Source organism: Tupaia chinensis, unplaced genomic scaffold (assembly GCF_000334495.1).
Source record: "Tupaia chinensis unplaced genomic scaffold, TupChi_1.0 Scaffold000217_1, whole genome shotgun sequence".
Classification (NCBI taxonomy): Eukaryota; Metazoa; Chordata; class Mammalia; order Scandentia; family Tupaiidae; genus Tupaia; species Tupaia belangeri.
Window position 1 is genome coordinate 5,274,039 of NW_006159692.1, and position 18,743 is coordinate 5,292,781.

General features: G+C 44.5%; 1 protein-coding gene across 2 annotated transcripts in view; it reads right to left on the reverse strand.

Moving 5' to 3' along the window:
* MYOF (myoferlin) overlaps nucleotides 1-18,743 on the reverse strand; it is a 197,264-nt gene that overhangs the window by 118,000 nt on the left and 60,521 nt on the right. Inside the window, exons 7-18 of one of the 2 annotated variants that reach the window (XM_006147642.3) lie at nucleotides 17,906-18,034; nucleotides 16,895-16,957; nucleotides 16,762-16,812; nucleotides 15,570-15,600; nucleotides 13,694-13,809; nucleotides 12,404-12,530; nucleotides 9,370-9,473; nucleotides 7,122-7,190; nucleotides 6,977-7,020; nucleotides 5,750-5,832; nucleotides 4,121-4,159; nucleotides 227-351 (exon numbers count right to left, since the gene is read on the reverse strand). In XM_006147642.3, coding sequence (XP_006147704.1) covers nucleotides 227-351; nucleotides 4,121-4,159; nucleotides 5,750-5,832; nucleotides 6,977-7,020; nucleotides 7,122-7,190; nucleotides 9,370-9,473; nucleotides 12,404-12,530; nucleotides 13,694-13,809; nucleotides 15,570-15,600; nucleotides 16,762-16,812; nucleotides 16,895-16,957; nucleotides 17,906-18,034 — 981 coding nt within the window. The remainder of the gene's footprint in view (nucleotides 1-226; nucleotides 352-4,120; nucleotides 4,160-5,749; nucleotides 5,833-6,976; nucleotides 7,021-7,121; nucleotides 7,191-9,369; nucleotides 9,474-12,403; nucleotides 12,531-13,693; nucleotides 13,810-15,569; nucleotides 15,601-16,761; nucleotides 16,813-16,894; nucleotides 16,958-17,905; nucleotides 18,035-18,743) is intronic. The other variant, XM_006147643.3, reaches the window with a different exon arrangement.

An 18,743-nucleotide genomic window follows, 5' to 3' on the forward strand; every position in this document is an offset into this window, starting at 1 on the left:
GCCGTAAGTGCAGAAGCGGAAGGAGGTGGCCATTGGCCGTACCAAGTGAGGGGTGCCCCAGGATCCTTTCTAGGACTTGAGGGGCATGACGTTCCTGGCCTTCAACGCTTGGTCAGCCATGTGGAGGCTCTCTGGGTGAGTCATAGGGGGATCCTCTAAACATGATACCTAATTGTAACCACATGAACCAGGACTCATTAACAACAACCTTATTTAAGAAACTTACCTTACCAGTATTTAGTTCATCGTAGGGGTCTGGGAACCCCGTGTACTCTCTGGGACTTCCATACAGGTTCAGATAACAAGGTCCAAATGTTGGAACGAAGCCCACCTCTGTTTCTCCCGTATTTGCTGAGAGATAAACATCCTCATTAGATTTTCAAACTTTCACATTCAATTGATTGAAATAAATATTAGTTATTAGTTAGCCAGGGGAGACTACGGCCTTCCATGTTGCGCATTAGTTGTATTAGGGCAAATTATAAGCACTGAGACTTGTCATACTTTCTTCTTATTATTGCTATAAAATATTAAATATAAAACATTGGAGGGATAGTTCAGGTAAACGTATGCTTACAGAAAGACAACACTATTCAAATGAAAGAATAATAAGACTTTCAAGACGATCCTCACATTTTTTGCAAGTTTATAGTTGGCATTGTATTAAACATGTCCTTGACAACTGGGGTAAAAGATCATACTGTTTTGAGAAGCCATGTAAGTGATGTATCAGATTAACTTAATTTGTTTTCTCCCAAAATGTCACTTACTCTCAAGCAGTTAGTATAAATCTGACAGATGCTTTTCAAAATACAAGACATTTAAAATTTTTATATGTGACAGTGAACAGCCTGCCTGTGGTTCTAAGACCATATGATACGCCTAAGTGATATGAAAATCCCCATTCATTATGTTCTATCTCTAACGATCATCAGATAAATTCTGTTCTTGCTACTCCGTCTTAGTAAGAGTGTTCCTCAATATAGGACACGAAGGACGGTATAAGAAAATAGTAAAACCAGGGGCCAGCAGGTAGTGTAGTGGTTAAGGCTCTGGACTCCCATGTGGCCAACCATAGTTCGAGTCCCAGACCTAGCAGCTTACTTTCTCACTTTCTCTCCCTCTGTGTGTCTCACGCTGGTCAAGATTAAAAAATAATAATAAATTAAGTAATTTTTTTTTTAAAAAATAGCCAAATCAAGGAGAAACTGTGGGTAGGGATAAGAAAAGATGAGAGCTGCCTTCACCAGTCTGAATGACCCCCAGGGGGAAGAGAGATGAACTCATCTCCAAGATCAGAGTGCTCCGAAAACACTCTGAGAGCACTGCTCTGTGTCACCCAGAGCCGAATTTAGTGCTCCCAATGCAAAGAAGAACTTCCTATAAGTTAGGGATGTCCAACCATGAGGCAGATTGCTTTAGAGCCAATCAAAAGAAATGCTGAGACCATCAGCCTGTCTCTCAGGATGTACCAGGCTAATTCCCACTATGGATATGAGGGTGACAATTCCTTCTATGGATGGCCTTTTGCAACTCTAAGCCAGAAACTATGGATAAAAGATAAATGTGGACTAGCAGGTGAGCAGCATGCCCGTTAATGAATAACTGACCTAATTATAGAGACGTGCACAGCCCAATCATTTTCATTACGTGAGGCTCGCCAGAAACTTAGACATGTGTGCACACTTTCGGGGAGAAGGAAGGTAGAAACCACACACATGGGCATAAATGAGCTGACCAGTAATCTCAGTGAAGAGATGGGGGAAATAATTTAAATTAAGATAGAAAATAGGATGTATGGGCCAGCTAATGGCCTGGTGATTAAGGTGGCTGGATCTCACATCGCTGATTATGTGGTTCACGTCCTGGACCCAGCGGCTTGCAAAACACGCTGGGCATGTGTGCATGTGTGCTCAAAATCCTGAAGAGAAAAATGGAGAGAAAAATGGAGGGGAAGGGATTGAGGCATGGTCATTCCCCATCAGGGATGTGTTCTCACTTTTCCTCTCCCTCTCTCTGTGCGTCTCTGGTGAGCACATGCACCCGCTGGCAAATTAAAACAAGTGACACTAGTAGGTGACAGGGTGAGACTTGGTAATATCCTGGAGTGCCACATATCACACGCTTTTGGAAATCTCTCATGAAACCCAATAAAGGCCAACAGTTTTTCCAACTGATATTTCTCTGAAGCTTGTTTTTATCTTCAAGAGCAGGCTGAAATGAATGACTATTGTATGTGAACACATAAATGACTTTGGTTTTATCCACTCGACTATATGTAACATTACAAAGTTGACTAACGGAGATTTAATAAGCAGGGCTTAAACTTCTTTCCTTGTGGTCAGATATTTCGGTATGGGGGAAGGATGTTGCATGAGAACAGAGGGTTAAAGAGAGATTTATAGAAAGGGAAGGAAGTAATTTCTAGCAGTTGAATCACAGAATGTTCAAGTAAACACAGACGTTGCACCCCAGTCATGCCACATTAAGAAAGGGCACACTGGAGCCCACAGAGATGCTGTGGCTTGTCCAAGCGCCCACAAGTTGGCAGATGTAGGCCCAGCACTTGATTGCAAAGTCCACAGATGGGCACCCTCCACTCCGCTGTTCATGTTTTTAGTCTAAACCTGGTCCCGTTGGTGACTGTGCTGTATGTCATGAATATTTTGCTTTCATTCAGGCTCTTCAGGGACAGGGACACACATGATCGACAGTGATCCACTGCATGTCACCCCGATAACAAAAGCTTCACGCCTTTCATCCAGTCAAAACTCTCTTTCAGGATGTTGAGCCCTTGCACTTGTCTGGTTATGCATTAATATGAAGAACTTTCCTCAACAGGTCTCCTGGGAAACCCATCCCCTCACAAGCTAAGTCTCTTCCTGCCTTCAAACTTGCCCAACACACATTTACGCAAAGTCGTTCATCCAGCTTCCCAGAGTCCTTTCTGAAGGGCCTATGCAAAATAAAAATAAAGTCTTTCGCCTGACCCCGCTACAACCCGCTTCCCAAATAATATTTTCCATTCCTCCTTCACCTCTTTGAAGCCCCATTGCATTTTCAACATCTATAAGTTATTTAGCTCTTAGAACCTTAAACAGGTGCCTATTCTGTGACTGGAGTATAAATTCCTTTTGGGGGAGGTGGTGGTGGTGGCAGGATGTAAGTATGTTTGTTTTGATCCCCTAAACTTCTGGTACTGGTTCTATCATTGAGTATTACCAAGTAAGTATTGGCCAATTATCTGAACAAGTGAATGAAGGAATGAGGTGTTTCCATATCTGCTGAGTTTGCTGCAAACCTGAGGACTACTTAACATTCACATGGTCTAATTATGCGATAATGATTTTTTAAAATGCAGAATTGGCATTGTGTCCATTACATAAAGGCAGATGATAGCACCTTAGATTTACCCAGAGCTTTCGAGTTTGCAAAGGTTTCCCATATGCAGTATCTCTCTCCCTCTCTCCACTACTCTGGGTAATTAGTGTGGCAAAGATGACCGTGATTATTGGATGGATCATGACCCTCTCCCAACACCAAAGTCCGACTCTATTAGGGGAACAGTAACATCTGCCTTCGAGATGGCCAGGTATGGAGACCAATGAACAAACTTGCAGAAAATGGTGAGTGCTATGTGAACCAAGGGACTCCTAACGATCCATCCTTTATATTTGGAAGGTGAAGACCTTTGTTTGGTATCTTCTAACCGAGAGATCCATGACAAAAGTGGAGGAAAGTTACTTCAGGTTATTTCAGAGCAATTGGCTTAGTGCCCCCTATTTTTACCTACTGAGTGTAAACAACATAACAAGAGCTGTTACATCTCACAATTATTTGCAACAAAGACAGAATGGTATGCCTCTTGGAGAAGTTATGAGCTACAGCAAAGCCTGGTTAGCTTGTTAGCTCTAAGTTTAGCCATGCAGGACAACCACACAACTATACAACATTTAAACAAAAATGACAATGCTAGCAAAACTATTTCTAAGATGCAAAATGTCAGAAAAAAAAAAAGGAAAAATGAAAAGGAAAAGATTCTGAAGGGTATCAATTAATATATTCTGGGATAATAGCAGATAGAAAGAGCTAATAGGCATCAAAATTACAAAGCATAAACCTGTATATGACGCAGCCCCAGTTCCCGAAGATGAGAAATCTATATAGTAAAAACATGATTGGTTAAACAACACAAGAAACACGGGCATTGTAAAACAGACATTGTAAAACAGACAATGGTCATCAAATCCAGTGCTAGGTCAGTGGTTTAGCAATACCAGAAAAATCCCAAATTCAGAGCCGCATCACAAGACCTCTTTGTTATTTATACCCCTTTGTTATTTATCTTACCAGTTAGATACAAAATGGCTCAAAACTTTGTGACAACTGACAGAACAGCCACTTGTGGATAACGCAAACTCGCCAGTCCCAAGGCAGCCAGGCATGAGAAAACCAAGCTTCCCAAGGTCAAAGAAGGCCTGGGGAAGTTACTGATTCATGTTTTTTAATAAAACAATTACTTGTCTTATGACTTAGTTAGGACCTCGGCCAGAGAATCCAAGTTAATTTAGTCTGAGACTGTATAAGCAAAGGACTGTAGTTTATGGGACATTCTTTGATTCAAAGCATGCATGGTTTGTTTTTTTCTTGGGGAGGATGACAGCTCTTGTTACTTGGAGACACCAGAACAGACAGTGTGCAGGGCCTGCAATGAGTGAAGGTCTCAGAGTCTGGTGCCCAAATTACTTGTCACAAGTTCTGATTTTAGTTTTTCTGGATGTTTCTATCATACCGGTAAGAAAATGCTTATAGTCTTGAATAATTATCCTTAGAAATTGTTTAATTATTTCTTACTATAAAAAATGGATTTCCCACCCTTAGCCCCAAATATTTATAGCATGGTTTTTCAGTTCCTCTGTGAGTTACTTTTAGGATTTAATCTGCAGTCACACTGTCTGGATTCCCCACTTGATAAAATGTAGCTGCTAGCACTCCTACCCTTCACCTCCACTCCTCTTCCTCCTTCCACTTGTAACCTCCACCTTCTACAGTTTTAATTTGCTATAGGTGATGGCATTTACATTCTGTTCACAGCTTTGACTATAGGTTTAATAAAAAATCAAAACAATAGAAGTGCTCACATTATAAAAATATAAATAAATATTGTTCTCTGCAGAGGAAAGGAATGGACTGTGAATATAATTCCTCTGTGGGTGCTCCAGTAACGTGATCCCCAGGCCAATCAGCAGAAAAAAATATTCACATGGAATCTCTTTCGTACTTTCTACCAATTAACCACTCAAAAGAACGCCACACACAATTTTATAATCCCTCTGTAATCTCGTCTTTGTTCACTTCCTTGTTTTTCTTGGAATTTCTAATTGCCTTTCTTTTCTTGTTTCTTGAGAGAGGCAGTCTACTTTTTTGCCATCCCTCTCCAGATCTTTATTCATGTTCTTACTTGGATTAATAATAATAATAATAATAATAAACTCATAAAGCCTTCTTTCAAACAAGATGAAGATGAGAAGAGATTTTGGACAGGGGCAAGAAGGCCAAAACCATCAATAGTAGTTGCCTTGATTATTACTTATTTTGTTACCCATGACCGAAACATCACAGTAAAGATTCGTTAGTCTCATCAAATGAGTTTTTAAGAAGCCAAGCCTTTGCCAAGTGGATGCCCCAATTCATTCTTTCTACAGAAGTTCCATATTCCGTCTTGTTCTACACTTGTTGACCGACTTACCTTCTACTTCCCCACCAGAAGCAGCAATTTTAGAAAGGTATAGATATGTTGTTCCTACCACATCATTTTTGGTAAGACGGTCCCTGTGAGGGGAAAAAAACAGGTTAAGACCTCCCCCTTTCAACATATGTCTTCATTTTAATAACAAAAGAAGATAGAGCTGAGAACCCAAGATCTCAGAAACTCAGGAATCATCCTGCCCAGTAAGCCTCAAGCTTTGCTATACTTAAGAATCATCTGGAAACTCTCTACCTCATCCCCTGCCCAATGCAGTAAGCCTGGAGTGGGGACCAAGAGCCTGTATTTATACCAAGTATATTCTAATTGACTCTGATGCAGATGGTCCTCCAACCACCCCTTAGAAACACTGATCTTGTTGGACAATTCACTCTGCAATTATGAAATAGAGATTTTACAGAACGGTCAAAGAATTTGTGTATGGCCACCCTCAATGCCATTGTCATGAAATGAATGATCAATTACAGGCACATTATGTGACAGATATAATGTAATCACATTTTATAAAATAGGTGTATGCATCTTCTTTGTTCATGCTCATACTAATTATTATGATGGCCTAACAATTACAGTGGGATATACGTATAGAAGGGCCCATCATAGAGAGAAAAATCCCCCTCTAGTCCAAATATTTATTGAGCACATGCTATGTGATAGGTGTTGATTTTCTGAGTACAGTTGCTTGCCTAGAACGTAAATCTCACCTGTTTTGGGGACAAATTTTTCAGGCCCACTATGGGTATATACGACTTTATTTTCCTTCTGAGGGTATCTTAGAGAACCTGTGACCCTAACCCATTGTCGAGATTTGGTTGATAATTTGTCTCCCAAGGTTTGGGTTTTAGAATTTGCTTAGTGGACAGTAATTGGATGTCCTCAACTCATACATTGGGTGACCAGCAGATGGCATCATGGTTACATCGCTGGACTCCCACATGGCGGACCATGATTTGAGTACTGGACCCAGAGGCTTGAAACTCACACCGGGCACTTATGTGTGCATGCCCAAAATCCCAAGAGGAGAATGGAGAAGAAGGGACTGAGGCGTGACCATCCCCCCGGGGGTGATTTCTCATTTTCTGTCTCTCTATCTGGCTAGTGCACACGACCTATAGCAAAAATCACTCTTCAAAAAATAGAATAATGTTATACAATATCCACATGCTTCGTTCTTCAATGGTAAGTAAGACATGTCTACTTTCAACTTACCAGTCATATACTGTTAATTTTATTTTTTCACACATTGAAGGAAACTGTTAGAATGAAACAGAATAAAAGGTAGTTATTTCTCAGTTTACTCCGTACCTATTGAAATAAGTATTCTTACGTTTTCTTAGAGAAAAGAAAATCAAACCTTGATCTGAAGGTTGACGACTTGATTCCACTCAGGATTAGCATTTTTTTCAATTATATTTGTGCAAACCTGCAAAATCACCAAAGCAAAACTGTAGATATTTGCTAAAATATAACATGGGCTCAATACTGATCTGCTTCTTCTGTGCACTAAAAGCTCATTTTTATCTATTTTTTAAATGTTCAATTGCCAGATTTCTAACATTAAGTTAATGTAACAAAGCACAAGTTAAAGTTTACTGGGCATTTTTTATATGCTGTTTAATAGCAATGAGATCATTAACACATCTAAACAGACCTTTGGTCCTGGCCACCGGCCTTCCAGTCCCCTACTCCACACAAGCTCCCGGTCCAGTCTTTCCACCATGGCCTACCCAATTGCTCAGGCTTACAACCAGCCTCAGCCACAATGTCTTCCTCAGCACACACTTCATCTAGTCCATCAGTAAATCCTGACACTTCTGTGGCAGGTCCTGAAATACTTCTCTCTGCAGTCGGTTTCTGTCTGGGTCCCTACTTCCTACCTTGCATGTCACTGCTGAGTAACAACTTCAGTGATCCCCAAGATACACTCAGAATAAAGTCTGGGGACCAGCAGTTGGTGTAATGGCTATGTCACTGGACTCCCATGTAGTTGACCATGGTTCGAGTCCCAGATCCGGTGGCTTAAACTCACGCTGGGAGCATGTGCATGCGTGCCCAAGATCCCGAAAGGAGGATGGAGAAGGGATTGCTGCATGGCCATCCCCCTGGGGGGTGATTTCTCGCTTTCTATTTCTGTCTCTCTTTGTCTTTCTGGTGAGCACACACACCCTATAGCAAAAACCTCTAAAAAAACCCTTAAAAAACATTATCTCTCTCTCTCTCTTTTTTTTCTCTCTCTCTCTGTTCCTCTCTGGTCAAATTTTTAAAAAATAAATAAATAAAGATTTTTTTAAAAAAAGGATAAAATCTGGATTTCTGTTCAGGCTCGTAAAGTCCCACCTGCCCTAAGCCTGCACGTCTCTGACCTCATCCCTTAGTTCTCTCCCTTGCTTCCTCTACTCCAGCCACATGGGCATTCATTCATTCGCTGCAGACATGTTTTCTCCTAGGGGCCTTTCTGTTCTTGTCTCTGCCCAGAAGCCCCTGCTCCCAGATCTCTGCACCTCCGGGCCTCTGCTCAATCAGCACTCCCTCCAAAGTGTCCTACCTGAGAATCTCACATAAACACCCCTCTCTGTACCAACCACTTCTGGGCCCTGCTTTATTTTCCACTCATACTTAGCACCACCTGGAAGTGTATGTTTACTTGTTCACTCATTCATTGTCTGTCTCCTCTCTGCCATAGGAAGCCCCAGAGAGCCATGGCTGTCCCATCTGTTCATTTCTATGTCCCCAGCACATGGGCCTGTCTCTGGGACTTAGCAGGCTCACAATAATTACTTCTCACATTAACTCACTTTCTCAGCAACGCTGTGAGTCTATGATTACCCCCATTTACAGTTCAGGAAGTCAAAACTTAGAGGGTAAGGCATTTGACTGCCTATGGCGTGGAGTGAAGTCTGAATTTAAATCCCATCTCATCTCTCCCAAGAGCTGAGTGCTTTTCCACCGCACCCTGTCTGACCCTTCTGGGAAGTAATAGTCCACCTTTTGTGTGATGGTTTGGCAGATCTTGCTCTCATGAGTAAATGGCTCAAACACATAGAAGATGCTAGTTCTTCATGAAAACTGTGGCGTTTGTTACTCTACGGAATCTCCTCACCAATCTTTGACCATCTCTGTAGGTCAAAATGGTGGTCACAAGTGTCCTTCTACAAAGAGTCTCTCAATCTTTTCTGGAGGACTTTTCCATCTGACCTTCCAGTTTTAGCAGCTCACAGGGACACTGAAGGGAATCCAGACAGGAGGGCACAGCTGAGTGTTGGGGGACTATATGATACATTATCACAGATACTTGGGATTGATGAGCGAGCTGGCCTAAGAGTAACATAACGCTTGGTCTTGGACATATAACACAATTCAGTGGTAGCCTTCAGTATTAGAATCATGCACGAGATGAATTTTCTAATTTGAGCCCTGCATAATTTCTACTCCAAAATAAGCCTGTCTGGCAAGGTCAGCCTCAGATAATCTGAGTCCCCAAGGTGTGCCCAGCTCATCAGGGGGCTATTTTAACAAAGAATAAGCAGAAATGCACTCCAAGGAGAGCATAGTGTTTCACATATTTGTTCCTATAGGCACCTGCATTTAGATCATATACAAACCTTCTTTCCAGCAAAGGAAACTTCTACAAAAGGATCCACGAGGTTTTTCTTGTCTGCGTTGCCACCAAATATTTCCTTTACTGTCTGTGAGAAGGCATCATCCACTGGAAAGTAACATGTCACACAGCATAAATTAAATTTGACCCTCTTAAAAGATCAGAAATTATTCAGTAACATTAGAAAATTTCTCCCAGGGCAGGCCAGTCGGTGATGTGGTAGTTAACTGGACCCCATATGGCCAACGGTGGGATTCAAGCCCCAGACGCAGTGGCTTCAGGAACACACCAGGCACATGTGTGTGCGTGTGCCCAGAATTCTGAGAGGAGGAAGAAACAGAGAAGAGACTGCAGTGTGACCATTCCCCATGGGGGCTGCTTTCTTATTTTCCTTCTCTCTCTGTCTCTGTACATTGGGCACATGTGCTCTCTGGGAAAAAATATCCCAGGCCAGTTGGTGGCGTGATGGTTGGGACACCCCCATGGGGGCTGCTTTCTTATTTTCCTTCTCTCTCTGTCTCTGTACATTGGGCACATGTGCTCTCTGGGAAAAAAATATCCCAGGCTAGTTGGTGGCGTGGCGTTTGGGACACTGGGCTCCCACAAGGTCTACTGTGGTCTGGGTCCTGGACCTGGTGGCTAGGGGATCACACCAAGCACATGTGCGTGCAAGCCCAAAATCCTGGTAAGAGGGTGGAGGAGAGGGGAATGCAGTGTTGCAATGTGGCTGTCCTCCCTGGGGTGTAGCTTCTTGCTTTCCCTCTCTGTGTCTCTCTCCCTTGAGTGCATGTGCCCTATAGGAAAACCCTAAAAAAAAAAAAAAAGAAAAAGAAAAAAAAGGAAAGAAAATAAAAAAGTCTCCTAGGGCTGGCCCCAGACCATAGTGGTTAAGGGAGAAGGATTTCACTTGACTAATTGTGGTTTGAATCCCAGTGCCAGCAGTTTGAAAAGCATGTGGGGTATGCGTGCGTGCCCCAAATTCCAACAGTATGGAGAAAGAGAGATTGTAGAATGACCACACCCCACTGGAGTGCTTCTCTCTTTCTTCTCTCTGTCTCTCTCTCTGGTGAGTGCACATTCCCTCTGGCAACTGACAAAAGGAAAGCTCTCCTCTGCATGACCACGGTTTCAACAAGGGTCATTCTCAGGACCGGCCAGCAATAGCAGCTGGGATCCTTTCTGTTTTAGTTGAGAGAGAAAGAAATGTTTTCTCCTCACCAAGGTTCAAAATGAACAGAATGTCTTAAAAAATAAGTTGAAAAGCCATTTTGATTACGTCTGATTATTTATGGAGGAAGGAAGTAGAATAATGAAAGTCTGCTCAGTCGGGGTAGGTGGAAATTCTCTAACTCGGGCCTGGCTTCAATTTGGAAAAGGTGATTTAGGTTAAAATGACATAGGCTCAGGCTCAGTCTGGCTTTTTCAGAGAAATTTGAGAAAAACTGGCATAATCATCAATTCATAAACACTACATTTAGTCAACTATGATCTGTTTTAACAAACTCACAAGTAAGAAGAGATCGACTAACTAGGTCAGTATAGGAAGTGTAATGTGAAGTGTGATTTATTTACTTCTTTTAAGATATTGTCTGAGGGAAGGATGGTAGAAGGAGGTGTCACTGGGTCTTTAAAAAGCGAGAAGGGTTTCCAGGAAAAGCAGCAAATCCTGAAGAGATCCCAGGTCTGTACAGGGGGTGCTGCCTCCTAGGGACTTGGAGAAGGGTCCTCCGTCCCAGAGCCCAGCAGGAAGCAGGCAGGCCCAGCATGCCAGATAGGCCACTGGTGAGCAATGGCAGACGATCAGCTGCCCTAGGGCCTACCCATGGAATCTTTGGCTAAACACATCTTATAATGTGACAGGGACAGACTTCTAGATATTGAGCTTTACCATCCTTTGCTCAGCTCTTTTTTAAAAATTGTCAGAGGGGGAACCAGCAGTTAGCGTAATGGCTATGTCGCTGGATTCCCACGTAGTTGACCGCGGTTCGTGTCCCGGACCCGGTGGCTTAAAACTCACGCCGGGCGCGTGTGCGTGCGTGCCCAAGATCCCGAGAGGAGAATGGAGGAGAAGGGATTGCGGTGTGACCATCCCCCCTGGGGGGGTGATTTCTCGCTTTCTGTCTCTATGTCTCTCTCTGTCTGTCTGGCGAGCGCACGCGCCCTACAGTGAAAATCTCTCCAAAAAAAAAAAAATTGTCAGAGGTTGCATGTGCTCTCCAGAGAGAGACAGAGAAACAAAGAAAGATACATAGAGAAAGCACCTTCAGTGGTGTGCAGTTAACCTGTGACCCCCTTCTCCTCCATGTCTCCGTCCTATCAGGATTGGGGTATGCATGCATAAGCACCCAGTGTGTTTTTGAAATCACTGGGGCAGGGACTCACACTGTGGTTGGCCATCTGGGCTCCAGCTCCCTTAATCACCAAGCCACTGAGCCAGTCCTGCTCAACTATTTTTAATAGTCCAATAGCAGACTCAATACTTGGTTATAAAATTTCACATTTTCATTTGGGACCTAAGGGATTGGAAGCACTGACTGCTTGCCTCTCCTTGACATTCACTACAAGAAGAAGAAAAAGAAATTAGGTGCAGCAGGTGGCGTGGTAGTTAAGGCGCTGGACACTCCCATATGGTAAACCAAGGTTTGAGACCCAGACCTGGTGGCTTGCTTTCTCGCTTTCTCTCTCTCTCTCTCTCTGGTCAAATTAAAATAAATAAATGAATAAACAAAATTAATTCTTTAAGAAAAAGAAATTAAAGGATGAAAGGATAGAATAGAATAGACCAATGGCAGGTGCTCAACAGGGAGCAGGGATGGCCAACCAACTGACTGGCTGCCCTATGAACTGCAGCAAGCTTTCAAGGGGCCTGAATGAATGAAGGTAAATCCATGGAGGCCTTTCAGAAGAGAAGCTAAGGCGGGGACTGGAGGAGTCCGACCCGGTGGGGCTGGTCCCCGGCAGGGGACATTGATCAGGAGACGAACTCATGCAGAGAACTGATAATCCCGGGGCATGAGTCAGGTCAGGTCAGTACGTACTCTGGGGGATATCCTCAGCTCGGTAGATTTTCAGCAAGAAGGTGACCCACCGGAGGGCAATGCCAGCGGGCAGTAACAAGTTGCTCTCCACGTCATCGCTGTCGACGTCGCGATCTTGTCTCTCAGGCTGGTGGGGATGCATGATTGAAATTACACACACAGAAGAGGAGCACTCATAAAAGCCAAATCAATGCTCACACGATGAAGCCAACCAGTACTGTTCCCATCAGGATGTCCTGTGTTTTAGGCTTATAAATTCAGTTGCCAGTTTTCTTTCATTTTTGAGAATGTTCTATAAAATCAATGCTTGTGTGTTTCTGTGTCCTGTAATTCTATGAGCACCAAATAGTAAAATGTGTATATTCCTGGTGTTCTCCCACGTTCTCTCTGGTCACTTAGCATTCCCTAGTTTACTCCAGTCTTCCAGAACAATCACCCTTGAAAGCAGCCATGCCTGGTTTAACAAGTAAGCTGTTCTTTCTAAGTAAAATCAGTATTTCTAATGATGCAAGCAAATCATTAATACACGCATATTGCATATCGGGGCCAGTAGGTTGCAGGGTGGTTAAGGTGCTAGACTCCCACATGGTCAATTGCAGTTTGAATGCCAGATCTTGTGGCTTGAAAATTGTGCCAGGCACATATATGTGCATGCCGAAAATCCCAGAAGGAGAATGGAGGAGGAGATGGTCATCCCCCCTGGGGAGTGATTTCTCACTTTCCTCTCTCTCTGTCCAATGAGCACACATACCCTATGAAAAAAAAAAAAAAGAAAAAAAAGAAACACCTTTCAAAACAAATAAGCAGGAACTAGCATTTGGCATAATGGCTATGTTGCTGGACTCCCATATAGTCAACCATGGTTTGTGTCCCGGACCCAGTGGCTTAAACTCACACTGGGCACATATGTGTGCATGCACAAGACCGTAAGAGGAGAATAGAGGAGAAGGGACTGTGGCGTGGCCATCCCCCCTGGGGGGTGATTTCTCACTTTCTGTCTCTGACCCTGTCTTTCTGGTGAGCGCATGCGCCCCATAGCAAAAACCTCTCCAAAAAAAAACCCAACCAACCAACCAAACAAACAAACCACTACATATCTTTTCTGAACTGAATCCTTGCTGGAAGGGACTGTGAAGGAAAACATTTGTGAAGAATCAGAAGGATCACAGAGGGTCAGGGCTCACTGATTAGAAGGTGTGCTCCATTTCACAACTATGGGTGCCCATGCGCTTAATTCTTGATCCTCTTTTTTAGAGCAGAGTATAAAAGGCAGAGGATTTACAGACTCACAGGAGGCTCATCTCCAGTTCCCAAGACAAACATGCTGACTTTCATGTAACCTTTAGCACCAGAGCTGGCATCCTCAGGGTCATTGAGAAGAAGCCATTTTCTCATGACAGCATGACCTAACAGAAGGAAGTAGAAGAACAGGGACACACTGCAGAGGAGCTGAAAGGCCCAATTTCATTCGCTGTAGGGTGAACAAGCATTTCCCTGGAAGCTTTACGGTGACATACTTATCTCCCCAGGTGAGTCGCTTCTCAACATCCTCTGCTCCTCACCTTCCCGACCTTGCCCACTATCATGTCCTGGTGCATTCCGACAAGACTCTAAGCTCTACGGGATCCAGCAGTTAGCGTAATGGCTATGTCGCTGGATTCCCACGTAGTCGACCATGGTTCGCATCCCGGACCTGGTGGCTTAAAACTCATGCTGGGCACGTGCGCATGTGTGCCCAAGATCCCAAGAGGAGAATGGAGGAGAAGGGATTGCGGCGTGGCCATCCCCTCTGGGGGGTGATTTCTCGCTTTCTGTCTCTATGTCTCTGTCTGTCTGGCGAGCGCACATGCCTGTAGCGAAAACCTCTCCAAAAAAAAAAAAAAAAGACTCTAAGCTCTACGAGTCGGACAATTTGATCTTGATAAGATTAAAATATAGAAATTACCTATTTGCAAACATCAAATACTAATTAGATATCCAAGCTAAGCTACTGTCACTCATTCCCACTCAGCATCCTCTCCTCCCCCTCATCAAGAAAACAATTATTTTATTCTTTTGACTTTAATTCCTTGATCTCCAAAAGATTTTTTTTGGATGCCTAGAATCTTCTTCAGAACTACAAGGAATGAACTTGAGACTCCAGATTGATGGGAAGCACGTTACATACCAGGTTCATCATAAATGAATCCAACGTCGATCTGGGGAAAGAACAATTTAAAGTAGTTTCAGTACATTTCAACACCAGTCCGGTCACTTTCATTACTATATTCTACTAAGTCTAGACGCCATCATTACTGTATTCAGTTCGAATGTAATGCTCTCGAGGAGACGTACATTGTCTCAAGACCCAACGTCCCAATTACGCTCTCCCTCACCTCGAAGCCTTGCCCGATGTGAGTGGCACATCGCAGACTCTCAGTCCATCACTGCTGAACGATCAGGGTCATCTCAGAGCAGAAAGGGCTCAAGGAAATGGCGCAGCCAACACATTCTGTTTTCCCTTGACCTTCTCAGTTTTAGCACCAAAAAGGGCAGCAAACTGGGACCATCGGTCACCCTACAGAAATCCCACTATCATGTCCTGGTGCATTCCGACAAGACTCTAAGCTCTACGGGATCCAGCAGTTAGCGTAATGGCTATGTCGCTGGATTCCCACGTAGTCGACCATGGTTCGCATCCCGGACCTGGTGGCTTAAAACTCATGCTGGGCACGTGCGCATGTGTGCCCAAGATCCCAAGAGGAGAATGGAGGAGAAGGGATTGCGGCGTGGCCATCCCCTCTGGGGGGTGATTTCTCGCTTTCTGTCTCTATGTCTCTGGTCTCTGTCTGTCTGGCGAGCGCACATGCCTGTAGCGAAAACCTCTCCAAAAAAAAAAAAAAAAGACTCTAAGCTCTACGAGTCGGACAATTTGATCTTGATAAGATTAAAATATAGAAATTACCTATTTGCAAACATCAAATACTAATTAGATATCCAAGCTAAGCTACTGTCACTCATTCCCACTCAGCATCCTCTCCTCCCCCTCATCAAGAAAACAATTATTTTATTCTTTTGACTTTAATTCCTTGATCTCCAAAAGATTTTTTTTGGATGCCTAGAATCTTCTTCAGAGCTACAAGGAATGAACTTGAGACTCCAGATTGATGGGAAGCACGTTACATACCAGGTTCATCATAAATGAATCCAACGTCGATCTGGGGAAAGAACAATTTAAAGTAGTTTCAGTACATTTCAACACCAGTCCGGTCACTTTCATTACTATATTCTACTAAGTCTAGACGCCATCATTACTGTATTCAGTTCGAATGTAATGCTCTCGAGGAGACGTACATTGTCTCAAGACCCAACGTCCCAATTACGCTCTCCCTCACCTCGAAGCCTTGCCCGATGTGAGTGGCACATCGCAGACTCTCAGTCCATCACTGCTGAACGATCAGGGTCATCTCAGAGCAGAAAGGGCTCAAGGAAATGGCGCAGCCAACACATTCTGTTTTCCCTTGACCTTCTCAGTTTTAGCACCAAAAAGGGCAGCAAACTGGGACCATCGGTCACCCTACAGAAATTTCCCTGGCCCAACTTCCTATCCAGTCCTCCACCTCCTTCAACGAATGTTAATATTAATATTAACGTCAGTATCGTCATTGATTGGGTACTTCCATGTGCCAGGTGCTGTGCTGGAAGCTTTGTCACATAGCATCTCATTGAACCTCACAATGACCCCATTTTAGAATGGAAGATACCAGGATCAGACAGGCGAAGTGAGTTCCCCTGACCCGTGGTAGTCAGCGGCAGACAGTGTGAACACAGGTCTGACCCAGATTGGCCTCTAGAACTTCTGGTGCCTGGAGCTCCTTCCTCGGAGAGGCAGCCCAGGCCTGGAGAGTTGCTCAGAAGGAGACAGGCAAGTATTTGTCTACTTAAACTCCAGTGAGAGTTGCTCAAAAAAGCACCCAGTTCTCTCGCCTGGCTTGGTTTCCCTTTCACACTCCAGATTCATAATGACTGGCCTTGCAGGTGGAGCCCCAGTGTCACTTTAGGTGGGACTGGAGGGCGAGCTTCTCACTGTGGTAGAGCACCCCTTCCCTGTGAGGCAGTGGACCTGCCCCCATCACAGGAGTGCCAGCCACAGCCCAGGTGGCAGCTCTGGGCCATCTTGCTGCAGGCACTGTTGTGTGCTATACTTTGGAAATTGCCAAGATGCAGACAGCCCTCAGCAAGGGTCCTGTTGTCAAAACCTTACACCCATCCTAAGACATCACCAGGACGGGAACCCTGGACCTGGCCAGGAATCAGGTTCCGTATTAAGAATGGTCTCAGCTGTGTACAAGTTGAATGAAGGAGACTGTTTCACCCACCTTAAATTCCCCCATCAGACAATCTGCCCGCAAAGAATGGGAATTATAGACCTGGAAGAAAGAAGGGGGGGGCAGAAGGTCATGGCTCTGTCTGGCGGTCAGTCAGCGGAGCTTCCCACTCGCCGCCTCTTACCCGGATGCTGATGATCTCATCCATGAGTTCAGAAGGGGTCATGTGCACATTGTAGAAGAACAACTGTCAAAATAGCAGAGAGCACATGTAAGTCTTAGCAGCCGATGCAGATTTAGTAGGGTCTGATGCTATAATGGGGAGAGGGGAGAGAGTCTTTCTGAAAAATTCAAAACAAATTCAAAATTAGGTTTGACCCTGGGGACACATCCAGAGCCTTGGGAAAGACTCTGGAGTCAAAGCTTCATGGCCTACTTTTGCATGTGAGAAAAAGGAGAAAAAGCCGGAAGGGACAAATGGAGTACTTTTTAACTAAATAAAACTGTTACTTCTGCATGAGATACCCACTAGTTAAATGAAGTAAAACTCTAAGGTTATTTTATCGCCAATGCTTACTAACGGTGCAGAGGGCCAGCATGCCCTGCAGCCTTCATCTCATTCTCTACCACGTGGAGCTCAGCATTTGGGTCTAGGTTGCTTTAGCTCTTTGGCCTGTAGGAGGACTGTAATTTCACTCTTTCTAACAAAAGACCTTCACAGACCATGAGTTTGCCCAGTAGGTTACGTTACTACCTCAGCAGAGCTGATACTGAGACATTTTAACTCTGTGACAACTGCGTTTGAGAAGGTTAAATCTTGGGAGATGTTTGGTATAGAAGGGTTGGTTTGTGTCAGCCTAGAAGATACTCATCTTAAGAGAAAAAGGTTGAGCATTTTTTCAAATGGCAATGTGCACTTTATCATAAGGAATGAAGGGACCCTTGGCAAAATTGTTGGAAAAACCAGAAGCCTGTGGGTAGCCGTGAGAACCCGTGATAAAGCCAGCCAGGTGATTTCTGGAACCAGCGGTCCTTAACTTTGCATGTCCGATGACAGAACTCCTCGTCACCTTTACCAGTTAAATTTGCTCCTGTGTCCACCCCGTTATGAGATGGGGAGTGGTGGGTGGAAGCAGGGAGGTGTGTACACACAGAACACCCACTGGGCAGGACCACGAATTCTCCACCCCTTTACCTCGTCAAAAAATGGATTGTTCCCTCTCTTGATTCTCGTTCGGTGTGTCTGGCCACAGATGTGGACTTTGACCACAGGCCGTATGTTGTTGCCACTGAGCTGTCGGCCCTCAATCACTCGGACCCGGATCTGCAACACGGAAGGGGCGTGGTTACTGACTGTCCCAGAGGGTGCTGTACAGGAATCCTCAGGTTGCTCTAGCTCTTTGGCCCATAGGATGGCTGCAAGCAGGTCAGGGGGGCTCTGCAGTCTATGGGGGCTCACGGCCTGTGAGCGGCCGCCTGCATCATTCCGAAGATGGGTACAGGGTGAGGTTGGACCAATAGGTGGCATGGTGGTTACAGTGCTGGACTTCCGTCCACATCGCCGCCTGTGGTCGGAGTCCTGGACTCAGCAGCTTGGAAATCATGCCAGGCACATGCGTGTGCATGCCCAAATCCTGAGAGAATGGAGGGGAAGGGATTGTGGTGTGGTCGTCCACGTCGGGAATGGTTTCTCACTTTTCCCCTCTGTCTCCAGTGAGCACACACACCTTATGACAAAAACTTAAAAATAAAAATAGAAAAAAAGGAAGAAAAGCCAAAGGCAGTCATGGGGTGGGGATGAAATGGTTCAAAGCTGGCGTCAGAGAAAGAGCGGGGCCGGGCCGAGGTGTCTGCAGCCTCCAGCCCCTTCCCTGGCCTCCTGAGACTGGCCATGCACACACTCGCTGCGTGCAGCCTCCCATGTGTACGGCAGCCCAGAGCTAGGATAAACGGGCTCTCCATGCTTCTATTCTATTACTCTTGCCTACCAGCAGTGGGAAGGAGATGTCTAGTCTTATTCCTCTGAAGACACT